The sequence below is a fragment of the Rhinatrema bivittatum genome, chromosome 5 (genome assembly GCF_901001135.1).
Source record: "Rhinatrema bivittatum chromosome 5, aRhiBiv1.1, whole genome shotgun sequence".
Lineage (NCBI taxonomy): Eukaryota > Metazoa > Chordata > Amphibia > Gymnophiona > Rhinatrematidae > Rhinatrema > Rhinatrema bivittatum.
Genome location: NC_042619.1, coordinates 7,702,802 through 7,725,645, shown reverse-complemented (window position 1 = coordinate 7,725,645; position 22,844 = coordinate 7,702,802). Strand labels below are relative to the sequence as shown.

The following is a 22,844-nucleotide window of genomic DNA, read 5'->3' as shown; positions in this document are numbered from 1 at the left end:
TTAAGCAGAGATATCAGTCTGTATGATTGAGGATACATGATATCCTTACCTGGTTTTGGTACTAAAACCACTGTGGCAAGATTATGTCCTCTCTCAAAATGACCACCCTCTTTAGCAGCCAAAAACATTTCTTTCAAGGAGATAACACATTATCTCCTGATAACTTATAGAATTTGCCACGGATCCCGTCCGGCCCAGGAGATTTCCCCAGTTGTAGTTTACTAATGACCCTTCTGATTTCCTCTTCCTTAATAGGTTCTTCAACTGGTTTAAAGGGAGGACCACAAAGCACCCGAAGAACTAAGTTCAGACTCCATGCTGGACAAATCTTCTAAAATGGGAGGGCACAAATGTTTTGCCCCTTTGAGGAAAAGAACCACATCTGGATAAGACGCCAATGGTCTTCCCAGGATGAAACCTCAAAGGGAACCAAAGACTGCCACCTGAGCCCAAAGGGAATTATAGGCCAAGATGTTAGTCAACTGCTTTGCAAAAAGGCTAGAATCTGCAGAACATCCACCTTCAAAGGTTGCACGTTGTTCTGCAAACACCAGGATTCAAAAACGCTCCACACTCTAACATAAGCCAAACATGTGGATGGCCGCCTTGCCTGAAGCAAAGTTGCAAACACAGGCTCTGAATAACCTTTCAAGTGAAGCCATTGCCTCTCAAAGGCCAAGCTGCTAGACAGAATTGGTCCTCTTGGTCTGAAAATACGGGTTCCTGCCGCAACAGCCCTGACAGATGGGCCAAGGGAATGGGACTGTTCACCACCAGAAGAAGGTCCACAAACCACGGCCAGCCCAGGCACTTGGAAGCCACCAGAATCACCCTGCCCGAATGAAGCCAGATGAGCGCAGCACTCGACCTACGAGAGGCCGCAGTGAAAACATATACAGCAACAGGAGTGTCAGCCATGGGAGAATGAGAGCGTGGACGCCCTCCAATCCAACCTCCCTTCTGCAACTGAAAAGCTGATCCATCTTTGCATTTCCGGAAGTCGCCAAGAGGCCCACTGCTAGTCTGCCTAGCCTGGCCTGAGTCAAGGAGAAGGCCTCTGCCGACAACTCCCACTCTCCCAGATCCAGATGCTGCCTGCTGAGGAAGTCCGCCGGCACGTTGTCCACTCTGGCTACATGGGAAGCTGTTAAACTTGCCAGATGTTTCTCTGCCCAAACAAAAAGTTCTTGCTCCACCAGCGCTGCTAGACAACTCTTCGTTTCGCCCTAATGGTTGATATACACCACTGTCGTCGCATTGTCCAAGAACACTCACACCGCCTTATCTTGAATGAGGGGGAGAAACTCCAGTAAAGCTTTGCGCACTGCCCTGGTTTCCAGCCAATTGATGGACCAGATCGCCTCCTTTGAAGGCCACTGCCCCGGGCCTATTTTCCTTGACACATCGCTCCCCAGCCAGAGAGGTTGACATCCGTGGTCACCACCACCCAGTCGGGCACTTCCCAATCTATCCTTTTCTTGAGATTGTGGCAAGACGGCCACCAAGAGAGGCTGGAACCTGCATCCTTTGGCAACAGCAGAGAAAGCTGAAATTCCTCAGAAAGCGGATTTCAATGGGTTAACAGTGCCTTCTGCAGCGGGCGAATGTGAGCAAAGGCCCATGGAACTAAATCCAGCATAGAAGCCATGGAACCCAAGACCTGCAAATAATCCTGGACGCTGGGAACCAACAGACACATCAGCCAAAGGACCTGACTCTGCAACTTGACTACCTGCTCCGTAGTCAGAAACACCCTCCCCATCCGGATATAGAAGCGTGCCCTCAGATTGTCCAAAAACCGATTAGACTTTAAATGGCTCTTTGCCAGAGTTGTCAACCAGCGCAATGAATCCAGGAGCTGCCGGATCCGCTGGCCTGAGTGACAAACACTGCATTTATGACTTCACCTGTATTAACCAATCGACCAGGTACGGGAGCACCAGGACACCTTCCTTCCTGGGTGCCACCGCCACTACCTCCATCGCCTTTGTGAACGTGCGCGGCACAGCCGCCAACCCAAAGGCCTCGAAATTGGAAATGCTCGCCCCAGGAGCCTGAACCTCAGGAACTGCTGGCGTTCGGCCTGAATGGGGATATGGAGATAAACCTCCAACGAGTCCAAAGACGCCAGAGACTCCCCTTTGCGCACTGCCGCTAATACCGTGTGCAACGTCTTTATCTGAAACCGCAGCTCCCAGAGGGCAGCGCCGATCTTCTGCAGATCAAGGTCAAAAGGTCCCCTCAAAGTACATGGAGTATCGACCCTGCCCCCTCTCCAGAGGGGGCACTGAAACAATGGCCTGCAGGAGCTGTAGCCATTGCAACATCTCCTGCACCGCCCCTTGCATGGCCCAGGAGAAGCAGCAAAAAAAGCGTCCCTGAGCGGATGAGAAAATTGCAAGGCATAGCCGTCTCTCACCACCTCCAGAGCCCACTGGTGCAACGTGATCTTGGTCCATTCCTCCCTTTTCCCCCTCTGGAGAGGACCTGACCAGCCCACCTTCAATGACCAATCTTACTGCGGCCTCCTCCTTGGGGCCTAGCATCCCTCGGAGTCCTGCGTTGGGCTCAAAAAAAGACTGCCGCATGCCCAAACTCTGCTTTTGCGCCGCTGGCCCTGGGCTCCTGCTAGCGCGAGGCCTCCTCACTTCTCGGAACAGGACTCGCAGAGGAAAAAAAACTTCTTGGGGGGTTTTCTTGTCCTCAGCAGGAGGGATGGATAAATCTCTACTGCCCGAGCTTGAGCACTCGGTAGATGGATTACAAAGGACTCCGCAGCCCCCTATGAGGGAGCGCTACTAACTTTAATCTTCCTTCTCCTCATCACCAGACCAGAAGGAAAAAATGTCATAAAGAAGCGCTGGGCGGCAGGGACTTCAGGATTATACAGAGCAGATACTATCAGGGCCCTCCACACATGCTCCCCTCCCTGCTGCCTCTGCTATTAACCAGGCCCAGAGGGGAAAGGGTCCCACTACTGCCTCTCCTCTTACCCGAGTCTCAGACCCAGTGAACGAGGTACGGTGGGCAGAGAATGCATGGAAATAAAGGTGGAAGCGATCAGTAGGAAAAAAACAAACAAACAAAAAACCCTCCAGTGGCAGAAGCAGGATTAGAATGAAAAAGGGATGAGATGACGTGACCGGCCAAAGGTCACAGAGAATCAGTGGATGGGAGGCACAGGGAGCGTCCGTCTCGCACAGGATCACACAGAGGGTCTGTGGCAGAGGGAAGACTGCTAGCACCGTGCCCTGGGACACGGGGAGAGAGGGAGAGAGACAGAGAGAGAGAGAGAGACAGAGAGAGAGAGAGACGGAGAGAGAGGGAGAGAGGGAGAGAGAGAGAGAGAGAGACACAGAGAGAGACAGAGAGAGAGACAGAGAGAGAGAGAGGGAGAGGGAGAGGGAGAGAGAGAGAGAGACAGAGAGACACGGAGAGAGAGAGAGAGAGAGACAGAGAAAGACAGAGAGACAGACAGAGAGACAGAGAGAGACAGGGACAGAGAGAGAGGGAGAGAGAGACAGACAGACAGAGAGACAGAGACAGACAGACAGACAGAGAGAGAGGGAGAGAGGGAGAGAGAGAGAGAGTGAGACACAGAGAGAGACAGAGAGAGAGAGAGAGGGAGAGGGAGAGAGAGAGAGACAGAGAGACAGAGAGGGAGAGAGAGAGAGAGACAGAGAGAGACAGAGAGAGACAGAGAGACAGAGAGAGACAGAGACAGAGAGAGACAGAGAGACAGACAGAGAGACAGAGAGAGAGAGAGAGAGGGACAGAGAGAGAGAGAGAGGGAGAGAGAGACAGACAGACAGAGAGACAGAGAGAGAGGGAGAGAGAGACAGACAGACAGAGAGAGAGAGAGAGAGGGAGAGACAGACAGACAGAGAGACAGAGAGAGAGAGAGAGAGAGCGCCACCGATAAAGAAGGAGCCTCTGCACTCGTTCCAGGAATGAGCTCCCTCCCACACCTGCACAAAGGGCTTGCACTCCCCTGGGGCAGGGTAATCCCCTTCCAGGAACAGCTGCCAAGCAGACAAAAGCCTTCTTTGTATGGGCAAACCGCCCACGTCGTGTCTCAACAGCGCCACTCACCAATGAACGAGGCTGTGGAAAACGCATGAAGGATCTGCGGACACTGGCGCTGGACTCGAGGTCTCACTTTTATACAGCAAGACTGGTACTTGGGGTCACTTAACGTTTCCCAAAGCCCGGTGTAAGAGAGCCTGCCCCCTTCCTGCCGTCGCCGGTCTCTCTCATTCCTGCCATTGATGTCTGCCTGCTTTTATATTATTTCTTGTCGTTTTACCTTACGGCGTTGTTGGCTGCGATTTTAATGCTGCTTTAGGAGTAGGTGACTCAGAACATACCCTGTTTCATGTCCATTGTAATCTTATTGATGATTTTATGATGGAAACTAGATAAATCGATGAATACAAGACTGGTCTCGTGCTCTGCGGAGCAGTCACACTTATTCTCTGCCCCCCATCGATGGCCACTCGCACCGCGATGGGGCGGCAGTAATGGGATTTCGGAAGGACTCACAGGCACTGGTGGTCCTGAAGTAGTCACCCTGGCCAGTCAGTCCCCTGACACAGATCCCGAGCCCTGCTGTGCCACGGCCACAGAAAGAGACACAGAGGGCTCCGGAGGAAGCCCGCCGGGAGCAGGGAGGAGACCTCGGCCTGCACAGGGCCAGAAATAAGTGAAGTCTTGGCAAGGGGGGCAGATACAGAGGTTCAAGGGTCAGCTAGAGCTGCCCTGATAAGAAGAGTCCAAGTCATGTGACTCCATGGAAGGGATGCCCGGGAGGGGGGATGGGGGGGGGGGGGGCAGTGTTACAAGGGTCTACAGATCCTCGCGCCCTCGGCAGACCAAGGTAACAAACCCCCCCCCCCCCCCCCCCCCGAATTGAACGTGCCCCTCTTACAGTGGGAGGTCTATAGAGTCTCAGATTGTCTCTTTAAAAAAAGAGTCTCCTCCCGCCCCCAGTGTTCAGGACCCCTCTGGCCCAAATTCTCCAGCCTTGCGCCTCATCAGGACCGGGAGTAAAGCTGCGCAGGTAACGTGGCGCGCGTTGCCATGGCCACCCTGGCAAAATTCGGAGGCTACGCGCGGAAGGCGTGGCCCCACCCTGGAACGCCCATGCCCCGCCCTTTTCTGCCTCCTAACTCTTCACGTGCGCACTTCCCGGCTTCTTAAAATTCGCGTTGCTTGCGCGCCACCCACATACGCGTATATGGGGTCATTTTTGCGCGAGCAGTAAAGCAAGCGACCCACCGAGGACCCCACACTCCAAGGAGAGAGCCCCTCATGCCTGACTTGGATTTTCCAAGGGAGAAGAGCACAGCAGTCAACCTGCCTGAGAGTCTCAGAAACTTCCCAGTACCAGGGAGGTGTGGGGGGGCAGTACCCCTGCAGTTATCCAGGAGCGTGCAAGGAAATCCTTCCGCTTTCAGCCAGAGAAAGGCAATTTTCATGCTGCCCACGGGTCTGCCCCCAAAGCAGAAAGTATCTGCATACCTAGGGGGGGGAAGGTACCTGCGCACATCTGTACCTGTGCACATCTGCACCTGGGCTTCAAGCGAGTACTTTTTCCAGCTATAAAAATGCAGGGTGCTTTTCAGATATTCGGAAGTCCGCTTGTATTTTCCAATCTGCTGCGGGTCAGAGAGCACCCGTGGTGCCAGTAGCCACACACCGTCACCCTCCCATCTCTACGGGTAAAGCGCTGCTTTTTACCTGCTTTGGAAACGGCCTTCCTTGTGAATTACCATCCAATAGTTGCGAGTGTTTACCGTTCGGAGGGACAGCGAGAGCTCAACCTCTACAAGCCACAGACGGAAGGGAGGGGCCATCCTAGTAATTTCTGGTGAGGGGGTTGTATCTTAGGCCCCCCCATTTTCAGCCGAATGCCGGAGTCAGACGACTATATCTTGCCTGCCTAGATTCAGGAACATTTTCAACCAAAAAAACCTAAAGCAGCACATTTGCCTGAAAATCTCGACTTAGGATGCTCCCCCTTACCCCAAGTCACTGCAATGCCCTGCAAGCCAGAGGAGCGAGGGAGAAGCTGGAGCTGGGGCGCAGGGGCGGGCATTAACCCCTCCCTCCCCGGCATTAAGCCCCTGCCTCCTCCCTGCTTGTTGGCCCGGGTTGTCCCGATGACCTCACCTCGTCACATCAAGCAAGGATGCCAGGCAGAGAGGAGGGAAGATCACAGAGGTGGTGCGAGAGGGAGACTGGACACCCCCAGCCTGCTTGTACAGTCTGCCAGGATGGAGCAGGATCTCGGCTGGGCGGGGGGGCGCTGTCAGCCCCCTGTTCTACTTTTCGGACAGATGGGGGGGATGCCAACTTCATTTTTTAAAATTCAGCACAAGGGAGGGGGTAGCCAGAGGGCCACCAGCGCTCCCCACCCCAGCTGAAAGTTCACAAAGATATGGAAGGGAGAGAGGATCTAGGTGGCCATATTTAGAGCTCCTAACTTAATTTAATTTATTTAATTTTATATACCGGCAACCGTTTGCACATCGTGCCGGTTTACAAGTAACTTACAACAAAAGATATATAGGCGTAGCCTATATATCTTTTGTTGTAAGTTACTTCCCCCAGTAACTTCCTTCCCCCAGTCTGCCCCTGCCCTCGCCTCTTGCTTTTAGGCGCTGAAACCCTGTCGAGGCAGCCACTTGATGCCCAACGTTTCCTGCTAACCCTTTGAATGAAAGTGACCGCGGCGGGAGCAACGCATCATGGAAGATTTACCATCATGGACCACGTACAGCCAGGGCCGCAGGAACCACTAGGCCTGTGCCTAGGGCGCCGAGACTTAGGGGGCACCACTGCGCCTCATCACCCCCCCCCCCCGATGCCCCTCTGGTGGTCCAGCGAACGGCCTGGGAACGATCTGCCGCTCCCGGGGCCCTCGGCTGCCACTATCCAAAATGGCACCAGTGGCCTTTAGCCTCTGCCATGTGACAGGGGCCAACCAATGGCACCGGTAGCCCCTGTCACGTGGTAGGTGCTGAAGGCCATTTCGATTAGTGGCAGCCGACGACCCGGGGGGGGCAGATGGATCCCGGGCCCCCTGCTGGACCCACTAGGTGATCCGTGAGTTTTCTTTTGGGGGGGGGGGGAGGTGCAAGGTTGATGGTGCCTAGGGCGCCCAATCCCCTTGCACCAGCCCTGCAGGTGGGGTCCAACCAGAGGACCAAAATTTCAGCTGCACTCCTGACCCTCTGAAGCAAGATAAGGTCAGCTGGCAAACTTATTCAGCCAGACAGCAGCCGAATACAGGCCTCAAAAAAACAATACCTGTCTCCCTCCCGAAAAATCCCCTGCGCCAGAGGGGCAAGGCTCTCTAGAAGGCACTCTGGCAGTCCCTGAAAGTATCCCTCTTCTGAAAGCTGGCCCCGGGGTGGCATTAACCGTCAGCCAGGACCTCGGGAACTTCCCGGCCTAGCTCCTGACCAGGCCTTTGAAGGTTTACCCCTGGCTACATCAAGGGGACGGAGGTGCCGCCCTACGAAGAAGGGCTCCCCAGATCTATTCCCCTTCTCCTTAGGAAGCAGAGAGCGGAGAAGGGGCACAATTATCCCCGGGGGGGCTGAGGGGGCAAGGATGCGACCTCCGAGCAGGGAGCGGAGGTTCACTCCAGGAAGGAGAAAGCTCCCAGGGGGAGGCTGAAGAGGGGCTTGGGTGAGTGAGGATGGCTCTTCCCCTTCTGCCTCTCCCTGCACTCCCGGTCTCCAGAGGTCCCACGCGCCGGGGGGGCTCAGCACGGGGCGCTCTCCGTGGGCGATTAATGGTGCCGGCAGCTTGAACGGGGGAAGGAAAAGCAGAAATCCGCACGGATAGGAAACCTTAGGCCCCCTCTAGGCTGCCCAACCTACTTCCCTGCTGCAGAGACCTCAGCCAGTCCCCTCCGGCCAGGGCTTTGCCAGGAAATGACATTAGTGCGGGGACGACGAGGATGAGCCCCGATGCCCCTTTGACCTGAACCCTGCCTCACCCCGGGAGGACCCCTGCGCCTATCGGGACGTCGCAGGGCAGAGGTGGGCGGGGCCGCCTCGCCGCCTTCCCGCCCTTTTCGCCGCCGCCGCCGCACTCACCTCCTCCGTTGCGGTAGCAGAGGTAGGGGAAGCGCCAGACGTTGCCCAGGCCCACGCAGTAGCCGATGCAGGAGAGCAGGAACTCGTACTCGCCGCCCCAGGTCTGTCGGGGCGGGCCGGGCCCCGGGCCCTGCGCCGCGGGCTGGATCTGGAAAGGGGGCGGCGGCGGGTCCTGAGGGGCCACCTGCTCCACATTTACTCCGTTCGGCTGCCCAGGGGAGTCCTGAGGTGGGGGAGAGGAGGAAGAATAAGAGAGAGAGAATTAGTAAGACATGCAAGCAGGGGGGGGGGGGTGTGTAACCCCTAACCTCGCTGAGACCACAGGCGTCCCCCATCCATTACCTCGGATACTGCTGCTTATTTAGGGAACGGCCGGGCCCCCTCCCAGAGGGACTCGGGCACCCGCCCAGAACAGGAGCAGTGAACTCCTAACTATTTCCCAGCGGCTCCTCTGCTGCCCCATGACCTCTGCTAGTAACTTCATTTAAAGGACCACGATGGCTCCTGCTGCTTTCCTGGCTGACCTTAATGTCCACTTTGCACAGGGCTTGCCACCTGGCTCCATGTCATGAGGCTAATCCGGTCCTGGTTTTACCCTGCTGCACGTCATTCTAGTTGTCTCTGCACGCAGCAGGGTAAAACCAGGACCGGATTAGCCTCATGACATGGAGCCAGGAGGCAACCCTAGCCTTGGATGGCTCACGCTTCATTCGTTCATTCGTTTCATTTTTCATGGTCATTACAGGCCCACTGTCCTCCTCCTCCTCCGGGTTGTGCATGAACTCCCCTCGCTGGGAGAAATCCACCGCTCCCCTTGCTTTTGTAGCGCTCACGTCCCCCGGAAAGGGCCATGGCCCAGCCAACCTTTTGCCTCTCACAGCATCAGCAAACCAGGGAGCAGGGGTGGAGGTCGGTTCGTTTGGCTCTCCCCCTCCAAATCCAGAAAGGTGCTCTGCCGCCCTGAATTCCTTAATTTTCTCCTAAATCTGATGACCAGCAATCTCTTATCCTGTTTAAGTCTCTGTGAGGTCGCACAGAATGAGAGACGGTAAATGATGTGCATCTCTCATTAGATCCCACTCTCTCTCTCTGGGCTTATCCCAGGCTCTCCACCACCTGTTCCATGCCTCCTCCACCCTATCCATGAAGAAACAGCTTCAGATGTTGCTCCTGAATCTTCTCTCCTTGAAACCTCATACTGTCACCTCTTGCTCTAGAGTAGTCATTTTCTGTAAAAAAAAATTTGCTTTTTGTGCATGGTTTGTACTTTTGAATTATTTGAATGCCTCTGTCACATCTCCCCACTTTCCTTTCTCCTCTAGGCATTCACGTTTAGGTCTTCCGGTCTCATCTCATGTGCTCCCGGTCTGAAGTCTCTTACTCCGTTGGGGTTTCTGAATCACTGCTTATCCTCAGTTCCAGATTCCTCTCTTTGCTTACCAGAAAGTCCATCCTACACAGCCAACCCTCACGGGATCACTGCACATGCTTTGAGACGAGTTAGGGACAGACACCCGAAAGACGTGACTAAATCATTCTATCACATGTTAATGTTTTTAAGTTATTAAGTATTTATTCTGTTGTCACACCTTGTTATTTGTAAACCGGCATGATGCGACTCCCATCGCGAATGACGGTATATAAAAAATTTAAATAAATAAATAAATAAATAAACAAGCAAAAAGGCTACGACCCTAAAAACACGAGCAGGAAAAAAAGCATCTTCCCTTACAACGAGGAGGGAAGATCTATCGCAATGCAAAAAAAAAAAAGAGAGAAAGATCATGGAATAATGTACAACCCGGTGCCACACTCCGGGAGGCCGAACCGCTGAAAGAAATATTCCCTGCTCCCCAATACTATATCTTTTCAATAACCGCCTAACCTGAAGCAACAGGCAAGCAAGGAACTCGTTTCAAAGAGAAGCCCAAAAAGAAAATAAAAAGTCAAAAACCCCCCTGCAATAAAGCACGCTAGCACTTTACCCAGGATCCTCTGATGTAGCGCCCATTACTCAATGTCGAAGGATGCGAAAGAGCCGAAGTTAGAGAGAAAATTAAACCTACACAGACAGAGAAAAAAAAGATGACAAGCAAGGCACCCTCTCCGCGGGGAAACATCCCTACAAGAGAAATTCAGAACTATCCAAGACGCTTCCAAACAAAGGGGTCAATATTCAAAGGTTTTGTGTGGTTAACAAAACCAAGATTTGAATATTTCCCCCTCTGCCGACTGCACAAAATGTATCTGGATAGAAAGGGGCATCAGTGGAGGTGCTCCGAGGGAGGGGCAGGTTAAATTTAGCCGATGAGCGCTTACCGCGCGGTCTCCGGTTAAAGTTACGCGCATAAGTCCGGTCAGTAAGACAGCAATCCTGAAGTTAGCTGGTTAACTTTACCTAGGTACGTTCCACTGCATATCCAGTAAAGGTAGCCAAGGAAAATGTAAACAGAGTATTACAGAAGCTAAGTCCTTGTAATTAATAAAGAAAGTTCCCGCTCACCGCGAGCTGAATGTCCAGCTCAAAACCCCTCCCTAACAATCACTCAACACAAATGAAATACACAACCAAACCCCTCAACAAACTAAAACAACCAATAAACAAAAACTACTCAAATATCCAGCTCTCAAACTACTTACTACTCTCATTCATACTTGTCAATGCCCATTCAATAATAAAAAAAAATTCCTCTATTCAATGACTTACTCATTGACTCCAAATCAGATTTCATCGCAATAACTGAAACCTGGCTCAAAAAGACAGATTCCATACTAATTAACCAACTATCCTACCAAGATTACACCTCCTCAATTCCCAGAAAAAAACAAAAAAAGGAGGTGGTTTAATGCTCATCTCAAAAAACCTTCAACTAAAATTTCGTCCACCAAACATATCTCCACCATTTGAAATTGCGTTATTCGATTCGCCTAAACTACAGATCTGCCTTGCTTACTATCCTCCGGGAACCCTCGAGAAAAACTGCTCCCCACTAATTGAATATATCATGAACAATATTTCCCTCAACCAACCCATCATAATCCTTGGTGACTTCAACATTCACTTCAACTCACCCTCGCAATCAAAAGCCTGCCAAACTATCACCGATGCCCTTTCAACTCTAAATCTAAACCAAATAATCCAATCCCCAACTCATAAAGCTGGCCACACTATCGACCTCATCTTTATCAACACTGATATCTGGCACTCAAACTCTATTCAAACCACAGAAATACCCTGGTCTGACCACCACCTTATCCAAGTGAAATTACACGTCAATTTCAACCTTAAACCACCTAAAACCACTCCAAACAAGATCTCCTAACGTCCACCATTCAACACTGAACTTCTTCAAAAAGCTCTTCAAGTAGAACTAAGCAACATAAATCTAGCAAATTCTGAGACTGCAACTTCATCATGGATAAATATTACAAAAAAAGTAGCAGACTCCATTTAGCCCATTATTACAAAGACTAAACAACAATCCAAACACAACAACCAATGGTATAACGAAAACATCAGAACTGCCAAACGTTTACTCAGGAAAAAAGAAAGAGAGTGGAGAAAAAACAAAAATACAACCACACTAAACAATTATCGGAACAACTTAGCCGAATACAAAAATATCATCAACAATGCGAAAAAAGAATTCTTCTCCAGCAAAATCTCCAAATTTCATCATAACCCCAGAATGTTGTTCACAATAGTTCAGAAACTTACTAAAACCACCCAAGAGCCCACATGTACCAAACATGGAAGCGATGACTTTGCTGATTTCTTCAACAATAAAATATATCATCTAATCCAATCCAACATAACCGACAACAACCAGAACACCAAACTTAACATCAAGTTAACATCATCATGGTCAAACTTTGATACCACATCCATACTTGAAATTCAATCTATCATAAATAAAATGAACCCCGCCAGCCATCCAATAGACAACATCTCAATAACAACCCTCAAAACAATCGAACCCACCATATCAAAAACCATCACCAAAATTGTCAATTTATCTCTGACCGAAGGTAATTACCCCAAATGCCTCAAATCTGCTGTCATCAAACCAATCCTAAAAAAGAACAACCTAGATCCTGAAATCCTTACCAACTACCGACCCATATCAAACCTCTCGTTCATAGCCAAAACCATTGAAAAAGTCACACACACTCAACTTGACGACTATCTTGAGACAAACAGCATCCTACCTCCATCCCAATATGGATTTAGAAAAAACCTAAACACAGAATCTCTCCTTATCTCCCTAAATGACACTATTTTAAGAGGCTTTGACAAAGGTGAAAAATACTTCCTCATACTCCTTGACCTCTTAGTCGCCTTTGACACAGTAAACCACAATATACTGTTGGAGCGACTAACACAAATTGGTTTAACTGGCACCACCTTACAATGGTTCTCTTCCTATCTATCTGATCGAACATACCAAGTATTAATCAACAACAACCCATCAAAAATGATCAACCTCAACACTGGAGTCCCTCAAGGATCAGCTTTATCCGCCACCCTTTTCAACATATACCTTCTCCCCATCTGCCAACTACTAAAAGAATGCAGAATCACACACTTCCTATACGCTGATGCCATTCAGCTTCTAATTCCCATACAAAATTTGATTGAAGACACCTACAAGAAAACCTCAGATCTACGTATTTCAATCAAACATCTCCTAAACTCTCTGAAACTCATAATCAATTTTGACAAAACTGAAATAATACTCATGGACAAAAAACATAATCCAGCTCCACCACCCCTGACAATTCCAGACAAACATATGATATCTATAATCCCTACCACCCACACCAGGAACCTCAGAATTATCATTGATAAAGATCTTTCTTTTAAGAACCACATATCAAATAAAACCAAAGAAGGATACCACAGACTCCTAACCCTAAGACATCTGAAACTATTTCTCAACCCTGACGATTTCAGAATTGTCCTACAACTACTTATTTTCTCCACCTTAGACTATTGCAACTCCTTACTAATTGGAATACCCTTCTCAACCCTCAAACCACTCCAAATACTGCAGAACTCAGCTGCCAGAGTCTTAACAGGAACAAAAAGAAGTGACCACATAACGCCCATATTGACCTCACTTCACTGGCTCCAATTACAGCACGTATTGCTTATAAATCAATGACCATCATTCACAAAATTCTAAACAATGATCATCAAGGTCTAAACACCCTAAACATAACTCCTCAAAACCCTCCAAGAAACTTACGCTCTAATAACTCAGGTTACTTAAACATCCCCACCATCAAAGATGCGCATCTGGCAACAACAAGAGAGAGAGAGCCTTCTCCATCACCTCCCCTAAACTTTGGAACACCCTACCTGAAGATCTGAGAACCCAACACAACTTAAAAACATTCAAAAAAGACCTAAAAACACTAATGTTTTGCAAATTCTACACTGACCTTCATTCATCTGATCATACCAACTCTCAAATGAACTCTCAGCTATAATCCTCTTAATACTTTCTCTCCAACCTAATCCTACATACCCTCCTCATCCAACCTAATAATGCGTACTGGACTTGATATGTTTATTTCTGTAAATGTTCACATTGTTATACTGTTGCAAAACTGCTAAGAAAAATGTTCATTTTTAAACCGCTATGATGGCTCTACCGAATGACGGTATATAAAACTCAGCAAATAAATAAATACATAAACGATATAATAGAGGCTGGCTGGCTGGCTGACTCCCAGACACAAGGTGACAGAGACCCAAACAGAATTATCACCCTGCTAACGTGTCAACCCCCTTCACACCATCTTTGCCATGTAATCCGTGATTTACTTGAACATTCAAACACCGTCCTCTGCCTTTACCTGCTCACTTTGTTTTGACGTGATGAAGGGAGTGCCTAGCTCCTGAAAGTCAAGTCAAGAAAGCGTTGCGAGGGTGGATGGGTGCTCGAGAGCATGGGCCCCTGTGCCGTGATGCAACCTGCACAACCCTGGGGCTGGCCGTGGTCCACATCGCTGGTGGGCGAGCACAGCCGGGCATGGGCTGGCCGAAACAGGAAACTCTCTTGACTTGGCATAGGAAAACTTGGAACCAGGAACACTCTGACATCCAACACGCACCATTTATTTATTTATTTATTATTTAAAGGCTTTTATATACCGAAGATCATGAACTAGTACATATCGCTTTGGTTTACAGATAACCAGAATTGGAATTACAATAAACATGGTATACATTGAATATGGAATACGTGGAATACCTTGAACATAGTACATAATGAGGATTGAAGAGAGCCCATATGTCATGCAATGCAATGTTGGCCTCTGGGGTAGCCCTCCAGCCACTCAAAAGCCCTTTCGGACTGCCGCTTGGAAGAGATTGGTGCATGAGAACAGATAGAGCCAGAGGACTCTAGACATGACAGGATGAAGGCTTGGACATGACACTGAAGACTTGGATAAGATTAAGATCAGGACTTGGAACAAGACGAAGGCTCTGAGAGAGTCCGGCACAGCTGAGTGCCCTACACAACCCCGGGGTTTGTCGCAGACCACGCCAATAGTAGAAAAGGCACTGGATTCAAAGACTTGAAATAAGATGGAAACTGGAACAAAAACACCAAAGACCACGGATAGGACTCAGGAACTCAGATTCAGAAACGTGGAAGACTCCAAAGGTTAGAACCAGCGGAAGACTCGGGCAGGACACTGACTTGGAACAAGAACCAAAGACCAGGAAACAGGCTTGGAAGCAGGATCTCAACAAGAGACCAGGAACTTCACAGGAACAAAGACATGAAGGACCTCCAACAATGAAGACAGGAAACAGAAGACCTTGCAAAGGCAATAAGAAAGGGATGCAGGAAGGACGTCATCAGAAGGGGCCATGGGCTTTTCCTGCAGTGGTCCCTTTAAATTGACAGCTGAGGCACATGCGTGCCACGTCTGAGAATGCCGGTGGCGTTTCAGGCCACACAAGCAGCAGGAACGGCAACCAGGTTGGCCTTGGGTGGAGTGGCGGGGCGGGGCCTCACTCCCAGGAGACACAATTGTGCAGATACTTTAAATGGTTGCCCAGTTGTGGCCTGAATATTATTTTGAGCATTTGTCACCATAGAGCAAACCCACCACAATAAATGCCTCTCCCCCACACCCTCTTGGACAGTATGGAGTGGAATTGCTAATGTGGCACCCCCTTGGGTCAGCCACTAGATGGCCCTAGGTCCTTGCTTAGAGACTGCATCCCTGTGAGCCTCTCATCCTTTTCAGCCCCTCCCAACCTGGAGGGCTGAGATTGATTGCCTCCGCCTGTTTAGTGCAGCAGGTTTAGCGTTCTGGGTGGTCATCTGAGTTTGCCTCTGAGCAGTGGGGACATAGTTTTTTTTTTTAATACTCCCTGGTGAGGCCTCCCAGCCTCCTCATGAACTTTAGTTTTGAAGAGGTTCCTCACCGTACATTCCCTGCCAGAGGATCCCCCCCACATTATTTGCAATAAGATAGATTTTTGCTGCAGCCCTTTTGGGATTCTCCTTCAAAGGGCTGAAGACCCTGTGAGCTCCCCTCTACTCCCTAGGTGGGCAAAAGACGAGTGACAGTGACCGAGCTTTCTGAGGGCCAAGATGTATCCTGGTTTTTTTTTTCAGAATCGATGGCTGCTTACACCTTGCACCCTTTGACACAAAGGACAAGGGCTGAATACCTGTGAACCCTAATCCACTCCCTGCATGTGGCACGACCAGTGTCAGCAAAGCAACAGTCACCAAGGGATTTCTGTGGCAAGCAAGCATTCGGATATTGTTTTTTTGGGGGAAATATTTGACCCACCCCTCCCTATAAGGGTTCCAGGGCTGGGATAGCCTGGTTCCCTATTCCTAAGACTTTTCTTGCATGAGAAGTCACAGACACCAAGATTAAGGGAGAAGGATCAAGATCTTGGAGACCTCATCTAGGATCTCCACCCCACGGGACCAGGTCAGGCCCCATGAACTGGGACTCGGGTAGGAATTTTACGTGTTTGTGGGGTCCATTCCAATAGGATTCCCATCCGGCCCACCGGGAGAGCTTTGTGCACTTAAAAATCACCATGGGAAGCTTTACCCAGATACGCAAGACAAAGGACACCCACCCAGAAGAGAGAAACACCTTTGTACATCAGTCAGCTTTAATGTCAACTTTTACAGAAAAAGATGGACTTTAATATTATATTTAAGGAAGCAGCAAACATTTAATTTACCACCCAGAGCCTCCTTGTCCTGCCTGGTTTGTCCCAGGATCTAGCAGCAGATCCAGAAAGGATCGCACCACTGCCTGTGCTCCCCCACTTGGGAGAGAGAGAGAGTGAAGGGATGGGAGAAGCGCTAGCCGGAGCAGCCCTGAAGGAATACATTAGCTTGTGTGCCCTCCCCAAACAAAGGTTACATTCCCTGTACGTACCAGGATCAGTCCAGGACACCTGGGTTGTGACTCCGCACCAGTAGATGGAGACAGACTAAAACTTGTGGGCGGAGCCATATATGTCCCTGTGCCAGTCACAGCCCCTCAGTCTTACTCTGTCTCCAGGCTTGTGTGCCCTCCCCAAACAAAGGTTACATTAATATCCGCAAGTCCTATGCAAAAGTTTAAACATTAATGCTCTGTTTTTGTTACAGACAGAGATCTTTTGACGTGAGCACCAGCTATCACAGCAGTCATCAATATGAAGTGATAAACACACATCCACATTCCAGTCATTGATTAATTTAACATTTCTTTCAGTAGCTTTTGTGCTTAATAGCAATAAAGCAGTGATATAGCTTTCTTTTTCTCAGTATATTTAATTCCCCCTTGGTTTCCTTACCAGATGGAGTGAACCAAACATTCTGGGGAGGTGCAGAGACATTGGCAAGTAGACTTTGGGATTGGACACCCCTGTGTGGGAGAAGGAGATGGTGTGTGCTTGCCACCATCTTAGTGTGTGGATTCTTCTTTAATTTTCCTGAGTTAACCTTGAATACTGTGTACAATTCTGGTCGCCACATCTCAAAAAAGATAATTGCGATGGAGAAGGTACAGAGAAGGGCAACCAAAATGATAAGGGGATGGAACAACTTCCCTATGAGGAAAGACTAAAGAGGTTAGGGCTGTTCAGCTTGGAGAAGAGACAGCTGAGGGGGGATATGATAGAGGTGTTTAAGATCATGAGAGGTCTTGAACGAGTAGATGTGAATCATTTATTTACACTTAGTTTACTTAGGGAATAGCCACTGCTATTAATTGCATCAGTAGCTTGGGACCTTCTTGGTTTTTGGGTACTTGCCAGGTTCTTATGGCCTGGTTTGGCCTCTGTTGGAAACAGGATGCTGGGCTTGATGGACCCTTGGTCTGACCCAGCATAGCAGTTTCTTATGTTCTTAACCCTGCTGTGGGGCAGCCCTGTTTGTGCAATCCCACTTTTTTTGTGCTTTTGGGAAAAGAAGTCCGAGTGTCTTGTTCGCAGAAACCTGGGTAATGAAGTAGAAAAAGAATGGGCCGTGTTCAGTCACTGTCTGGATAGCAGATAAACGTATCCGGCTAACTTTGGAGGTGTATTCAATATTGTAGCCGCATCACTGAATACAGCTCTCTATCTTGAAGTTATCCAGCTAACCCTAGGATAGCTCTTTGGCCTGACTAAACTTAGCCAGATAATGTATCCTGCTAACATAATTCCTCCCTGAAATGCCCCCAAGTTATCCGGCCGGACAACCTGTGAGCTATCCACCTAAATGTCTCTGAATGTGGACCTCAGAGTGTCTTAACTCTATTTTTTTGGGTCTAGGGTTTTGGAGACCGTTCAGTTACTGGAGAAGGAAGCTCTTCCAGCCTTCCTCGTTCTCATTCTCTTACCCTTGTTGAGTAAGATTTCTCTGTCTGTGCATTATCGACCGAGAACCCTAGGGCCCAGGCACTCAGAACCTTCGTATTTAGAGGAAGAAGAATCTTCCTGAGGAGAATTTGGAGGAGGAATTAAGATGATATCATTCAAAAGGTTTTTTTCTACTGAGCCAGGTAAGTTGCATGAGAGTAAATCCCATGCTACTGATGCAATTAATAGCAGAGTGGAACTGCCAGAAGGAGAGCTATGCGAATAAAAATTGCGACCAATGTGACACAATGGGAAGACTCTGCAATAAATTGACGGACAGAAGACAATGTGTGATGGTAAATGGAACTTTCTCTGAAGAGAGAGCGGTTTTAAGTGGTGTACCGCAAGGATCTGTGTTGGGACCGGTCCTGTTCAATATCTTTGTGAGCGACATTGCGGATAGGATAGAAGGTAAGGTTTGTCTTTTTGCGGATGACACTAAAATCTGCAACAGAGTGGACACGCCGGAAGGAGTGGAGAAAATGAGACGGGATTTAAGGAAGCTGGAAGAGTGGTCGAAGATATGGCAGCTGAGATTCAATGCCAAGAAGTGCAAAGTCATGCATATGGGGAGTGGAAATCCGAATGAACTGTATTCGATGGGGGGGGGGGGGGGGGGAAGGCTGATGTGCACGGAGCAGGAGAGAGACCTTGGGGTGATATTGTCTAATAATATGAAGTCTGCGAAACAATGCGACAAGGCGATAGCAAAAGCCAGAAGAATTCTGGGCTGCTTAGAGCGAGGAATATCGAGTAAGAAAAGGGAAGTGATTATCCCCTTGTACAGGTCCTTGGTGAGGCCTCACCTGGAGTACTGTGTTCAGTTCTGGAGACCGTATCTACAAAGAGACAAGGACAAGATGGAAGCAGTACAGAGAAGGGCGACCAGGAAGGTGGAGGGTCTTCATTGGATGAAGAGATTGAAGAATCTAAATATGTACTCCCTGGAGGAAAGGAGGAGCAGGGGTGATATGATACAGACTTTCAGAAACTTGAAAAACTTTAATGATCCAAAGACAACGACAAACCTTTTCCGTCAGAAAAAAATCAGCAGAACCAGAGGTCACGAGCTGAGGCTCCAGGGAGGAAGACTAAGAACCAATGTCAGGAAGTATTTCTTCACGGAAAGGGTGGTGGATACCTGGAATGCCCTTCCGGAGGAAGTGGTGAAGACCAGAACTGTGAAGGACTTCAAAGGGGTGTGGGATAAACACTGTGGATCCATCAAGTCTAGAGGGTGTGAATAAAGAGGAGGCATTCAAACACTGCACGGAGCGGCAGTAGCCACAGAGGCATTCACGGAGCGGGATGCCAGTGGCCAGTAGTTGGTGTTCCACCTTCAGAGCGGAAGGATGGAGGGCTGCTATCTCCAAAATAAAAAAAAACAGGGGTGGGTAAGAGTATGGGGTAAGGGTGTGGCCTGCTTGTTACAGCAGTTGCTACCCCTAATTGAGCTGGATGTTCACTTGGATGCAGATACGGCGCTGCTCTTTAAATTGGTGGTGGGGTGGAGGGGAATTAGGGCTGGAGGGTACTGGAAGCCAATAGTAACAGGTGGGAGAGAAAAAAAGGGAAAAAAATGGATAAAGTGCGTAGCTTGCTGGGCAGACTGGATGGGCTGTTTGGTCTTCTTCTGCCGTCATTTCTATGTTTCTATGTTAAATTTGAGATATTGGGAGAAGACTTACAATTTCTTCAATCAGATTAATGGGAAAGGTGAAGGAGCTAAATTATAAAGGAACTGACAATTACAAATTCTGAAGATTATTACTGGAAAAATAAGATCACAAATTTATTTCAGCCTATAAATGAATTGGATTTAACATCAAAGAGCCCCCTCAGCCATCTCTTCTCCAAGCTGAACAGCCCTAACCTCTTCAGCCTTTCCTCATAGGGGAGCTGTTCCATCCCCTTTATCATTTTGGTTGCCCTTCTCTGTACCTTCTCCATCGCAACTATATCTTTTTTGAGATGCGGCGACCAGAATTGTACACAATATTCAAGGTGAGGTCTCACCATGGAGCAATACCGAGGCATTATGACATTTTCCGTTTTATTCACCATTCCCTTCCTAATAATTCCTAATATTCTGTTTGCTTTTTTGACTGCTGCAGCACACTGAGCCGACGATTTTAAAGTATTATCCACTATGATGCCTAGATCTTTTTCCTGGGTGGTAGCTCCTAATATGGAACCTAACATCGTGTAACTACAGCAAGGGTTATTTTTCCCTATGTGTATCACCTTGCACTTGTCCACATTAAATTTCATCTGCCATTTGGATGCCCAATCTTCCAGTCTTGCAAGGTCCTCCTGTAATGTATCACAATCTGCTTGTGATTTAAGTACTCTGAATAATTTTGTATCATCCGCAAATTTGATTACCTCACTCATCGTATTTCTTTCCAGATCATTTATAAATATATTGAAAAGTAAGGGTCCCAATACAGATCCCTGAGGCACTCCACTGTTTACCCTTTTCCACTGAGAAAATTGACCATTTAATCCTACTCTCTGTTTCCTGTCTTTTAACCAGTTTGTAATCCATGAAAGGACTTTTCCTCCTATCCCATATGTTATCAAGTAGCACATTTAAAATGAATCGGAGAAAATTCTTTTCACTCAATGCACAATTAAGCTCTGGAATTTGTTGCCAGAGGATGTGGTTAAGGCAGTTAGTGCAGCTGGGTTTAAAAAAGGTTTGGCTAAGTTCTTAGAGGACAAGTCCATAAACTATTAATCAATAGTGAATAGCCACTGCTAATACCAGGTATTCCCTGTTCAAGCCTTTCAGCTGGTTAAATCGGCTTTCATTGCTACCTGCAGACATTCGTTAGGTAAGGAGGGTCACCCAGGCCAGTGCTCCCCAACTTCCTTTAGCAGGTTAAGTGCAACCACATAAAAAGCAGGCCTAGAAGTGTGGTCGGATTCAGTCAGATATTCAGCCGCACTTTTATGCAGAAAATCAACCCCTCAGCTTTTTCCCCATGAGACAGAATGGAAGAAGCCGCCTTAGTAAATCGGTCCTTAATGTTCAGTTACCGAATGGAAAGTTACTTTTTTTTTTTTTTTTTTTTTTTGCAGTTTCCCTGCGTCTGAACATTTTCTCTCTGTTGGTGCAGAAGGATGGTGGGTTACCCGCATGGCTGCAGATGATACATCTTTCTCCAGAGGCACGAGCTCCGGCATCAGATGAGCCTTCTCTTCCTAATTGATTGAATTGCGCTGCTTCTAGGGGGATATTTAGGAAGACGGCAGGCAGGCAGCCACCAGTCCCGCTGTGCATAATTACGGTGATTTCTGAGCCTGCTTGAAGAAGATGGGCCCGGTTAAAGAGGCATAGGATCAGTTTACCTGTAAGGAGGCAGCAGCAGCTGGGAGGTGACATCTCCTTACACAGAGGTGCACGCATGCAAAGCACGCTGACAGTATGCACCTCACACACATCACAGAGGATCAGTTTACCTGTGAGGAGGCAGCAGCTGGGAGGTGACATCTCCTTAAACAGAGGTGCATGCATGCAAAGCACGCTGACAGTATGCTCCTCACACACATCACAGAGGATCAGTTTACCTATATGGAGGTGACATCTCCTTACACAGAGGTGCATGCATGCAAAGCACGCTGACAGTATGCTCCTCACACACATCACAGAGGATCAGTTTACCTATATGGAGGTGACATCTCCTTACACAGAGGTGCACGCATGCAAAGCACGCTGACAGTATGCGCCTCACACACATCACAGAGGATCAGTTTACCTATATGGAGGTGACATCTCCTTACACAGAGGTGCACGCATGCAAAGCACGCTGACAGTATGCGCCTCACACACATCAGTGACATCTCCTTACACAGAGGTGCATGCATGCAAAGCACGCTGACAGTATGCGCCTCACACACATCACAGAGGATCAGTTTACCTGTAAGGAGGCAGCAGCTGGAAGGTGACATCTCCTTACACAGAGGTGCATGCATGCAAAGCACGCTGACAGTATGCACCTCACACACATCACAGAGGATCAGTTTACCTGTAAGGAGGCAGCAGCTGGGAGGTGACATCTCCTTACACAGAGGTGCATGCATGCAAAGCACGCTGACAGTATGCACCTCACACACATCACAGAGGATCAGTTTACCTGTGAGGAGGCAGCAGCTGGGAGGTGACATCTCCTTACACAGAGGTGCATGCATGCAAAGCACACTGACAGTATGCACCTCACACACATCACAGAGGATCAGTTTACCTGTAAGGAGGCAGCAGCTGGGAGGTGACATCTCCTTACACAGAGGTGCATGCATGCAAAGCACGCTGACAGTATGCACCTCACACACATCACAGAGGATCAGTTTACCTGTGAGGAGGCAGCAGCTGGGAGGTGACATCTCCTTACACAGAGGTGCACGCATGCAAAGCACGCTGACAGTATGCACCTCACACACATCACAGAGGATCAGTTTACCTGTAAGGAGGCAGCAGCTGGGAGGTGACATCTCCTTACACAGAGGTGCACGCATGCAAAGCACGCTGACAGTATGCGCCTCACACACATCACAGAGGATCAGTTTACCTGTAAGGAGGTGACATCTCCTTACACAGAGGTGCATGCATGCAAAGCACGCTGACAGTATGAGCCTCACACACATCACAGAGGATCAGTTTACCTGTGAGGAGGCAGCAGCTGGGAGGTGACATCTCCTTACACAGAGGTGCATGCATGCAAAGCACGCTGACAGTATGCTCCTCACACACATCACAGAGGATCAGTTTACCTATATGGAGGTGACATCTCCTTACACAGAGGTGCATGCATGCAAAGCACGCTGACAGTATGAGCCTCACACACATCACA

The 22,844-nt window shown here is 48.8% G+C and overlaps 1 protein-coding gene and 1 long non-coding RNA gene across 12 annotated transcripts in view; one reads left to right on the top strand and one right to left on the bottom strand.

Annotated features, from left to right (window-relative positions):
• Nucleotides 1-22,844, bottom strand: part of LOC115091758 (sodium-dependent proline transporter-like) — a 163,980-nt gene that overhangs the window by 65,029 nt on the left and 76,107 nt on the right. For 5 of the 10 annotated variants that reach the window (XR_003856811.1, XM_029601944.1, XM_029601939.1 and 2 more), the window contains exon 2: nt 8,109-8,331. The exons of 2 other annotated variants lie outside the window; for them this stretch is intronic. Coding sequence is in view for 4 of the 8 variants with exons in the window: in XM_029601939.1 (XP_029457799.1) it covers nt 8,109-8,331 (223 nt within the window). In the remaining 4 variants the exon portion in view is untranslated. Of the gene's footprint in view, nt 1-2,993; nt 3,013-7,889; nt 7,993-8,108; nt 8,332-8,450; nt 8,564-22,844 lie in introns of those variants that run through there. 3 more of the 10 variants (XM_029601943.1, XM_029601942.1, XM_029601946.1) reach the window with 3 other exon arrangements.
• LOC115091763 overlaps nt 8,096-22,844 on the top strand; it is a 34,876-nt gene continuing 20,127 nt past the window's right edge. Inside the window, exons 1-2 of one of the 2 annotated variants that reach the window (XR_003856812.1) lie at nt 8,096-8,130; nt 21,076-21,120. This is a non-coding gene — a long non-coding RNA (uncharacterized LOC115091763). The remainder of the gene's footprint in view (nt 8,131-21,075; nt 21,121-22,844) is intronic. The other variant, XR_003856813.1, reaches the window with a different exon arrangement.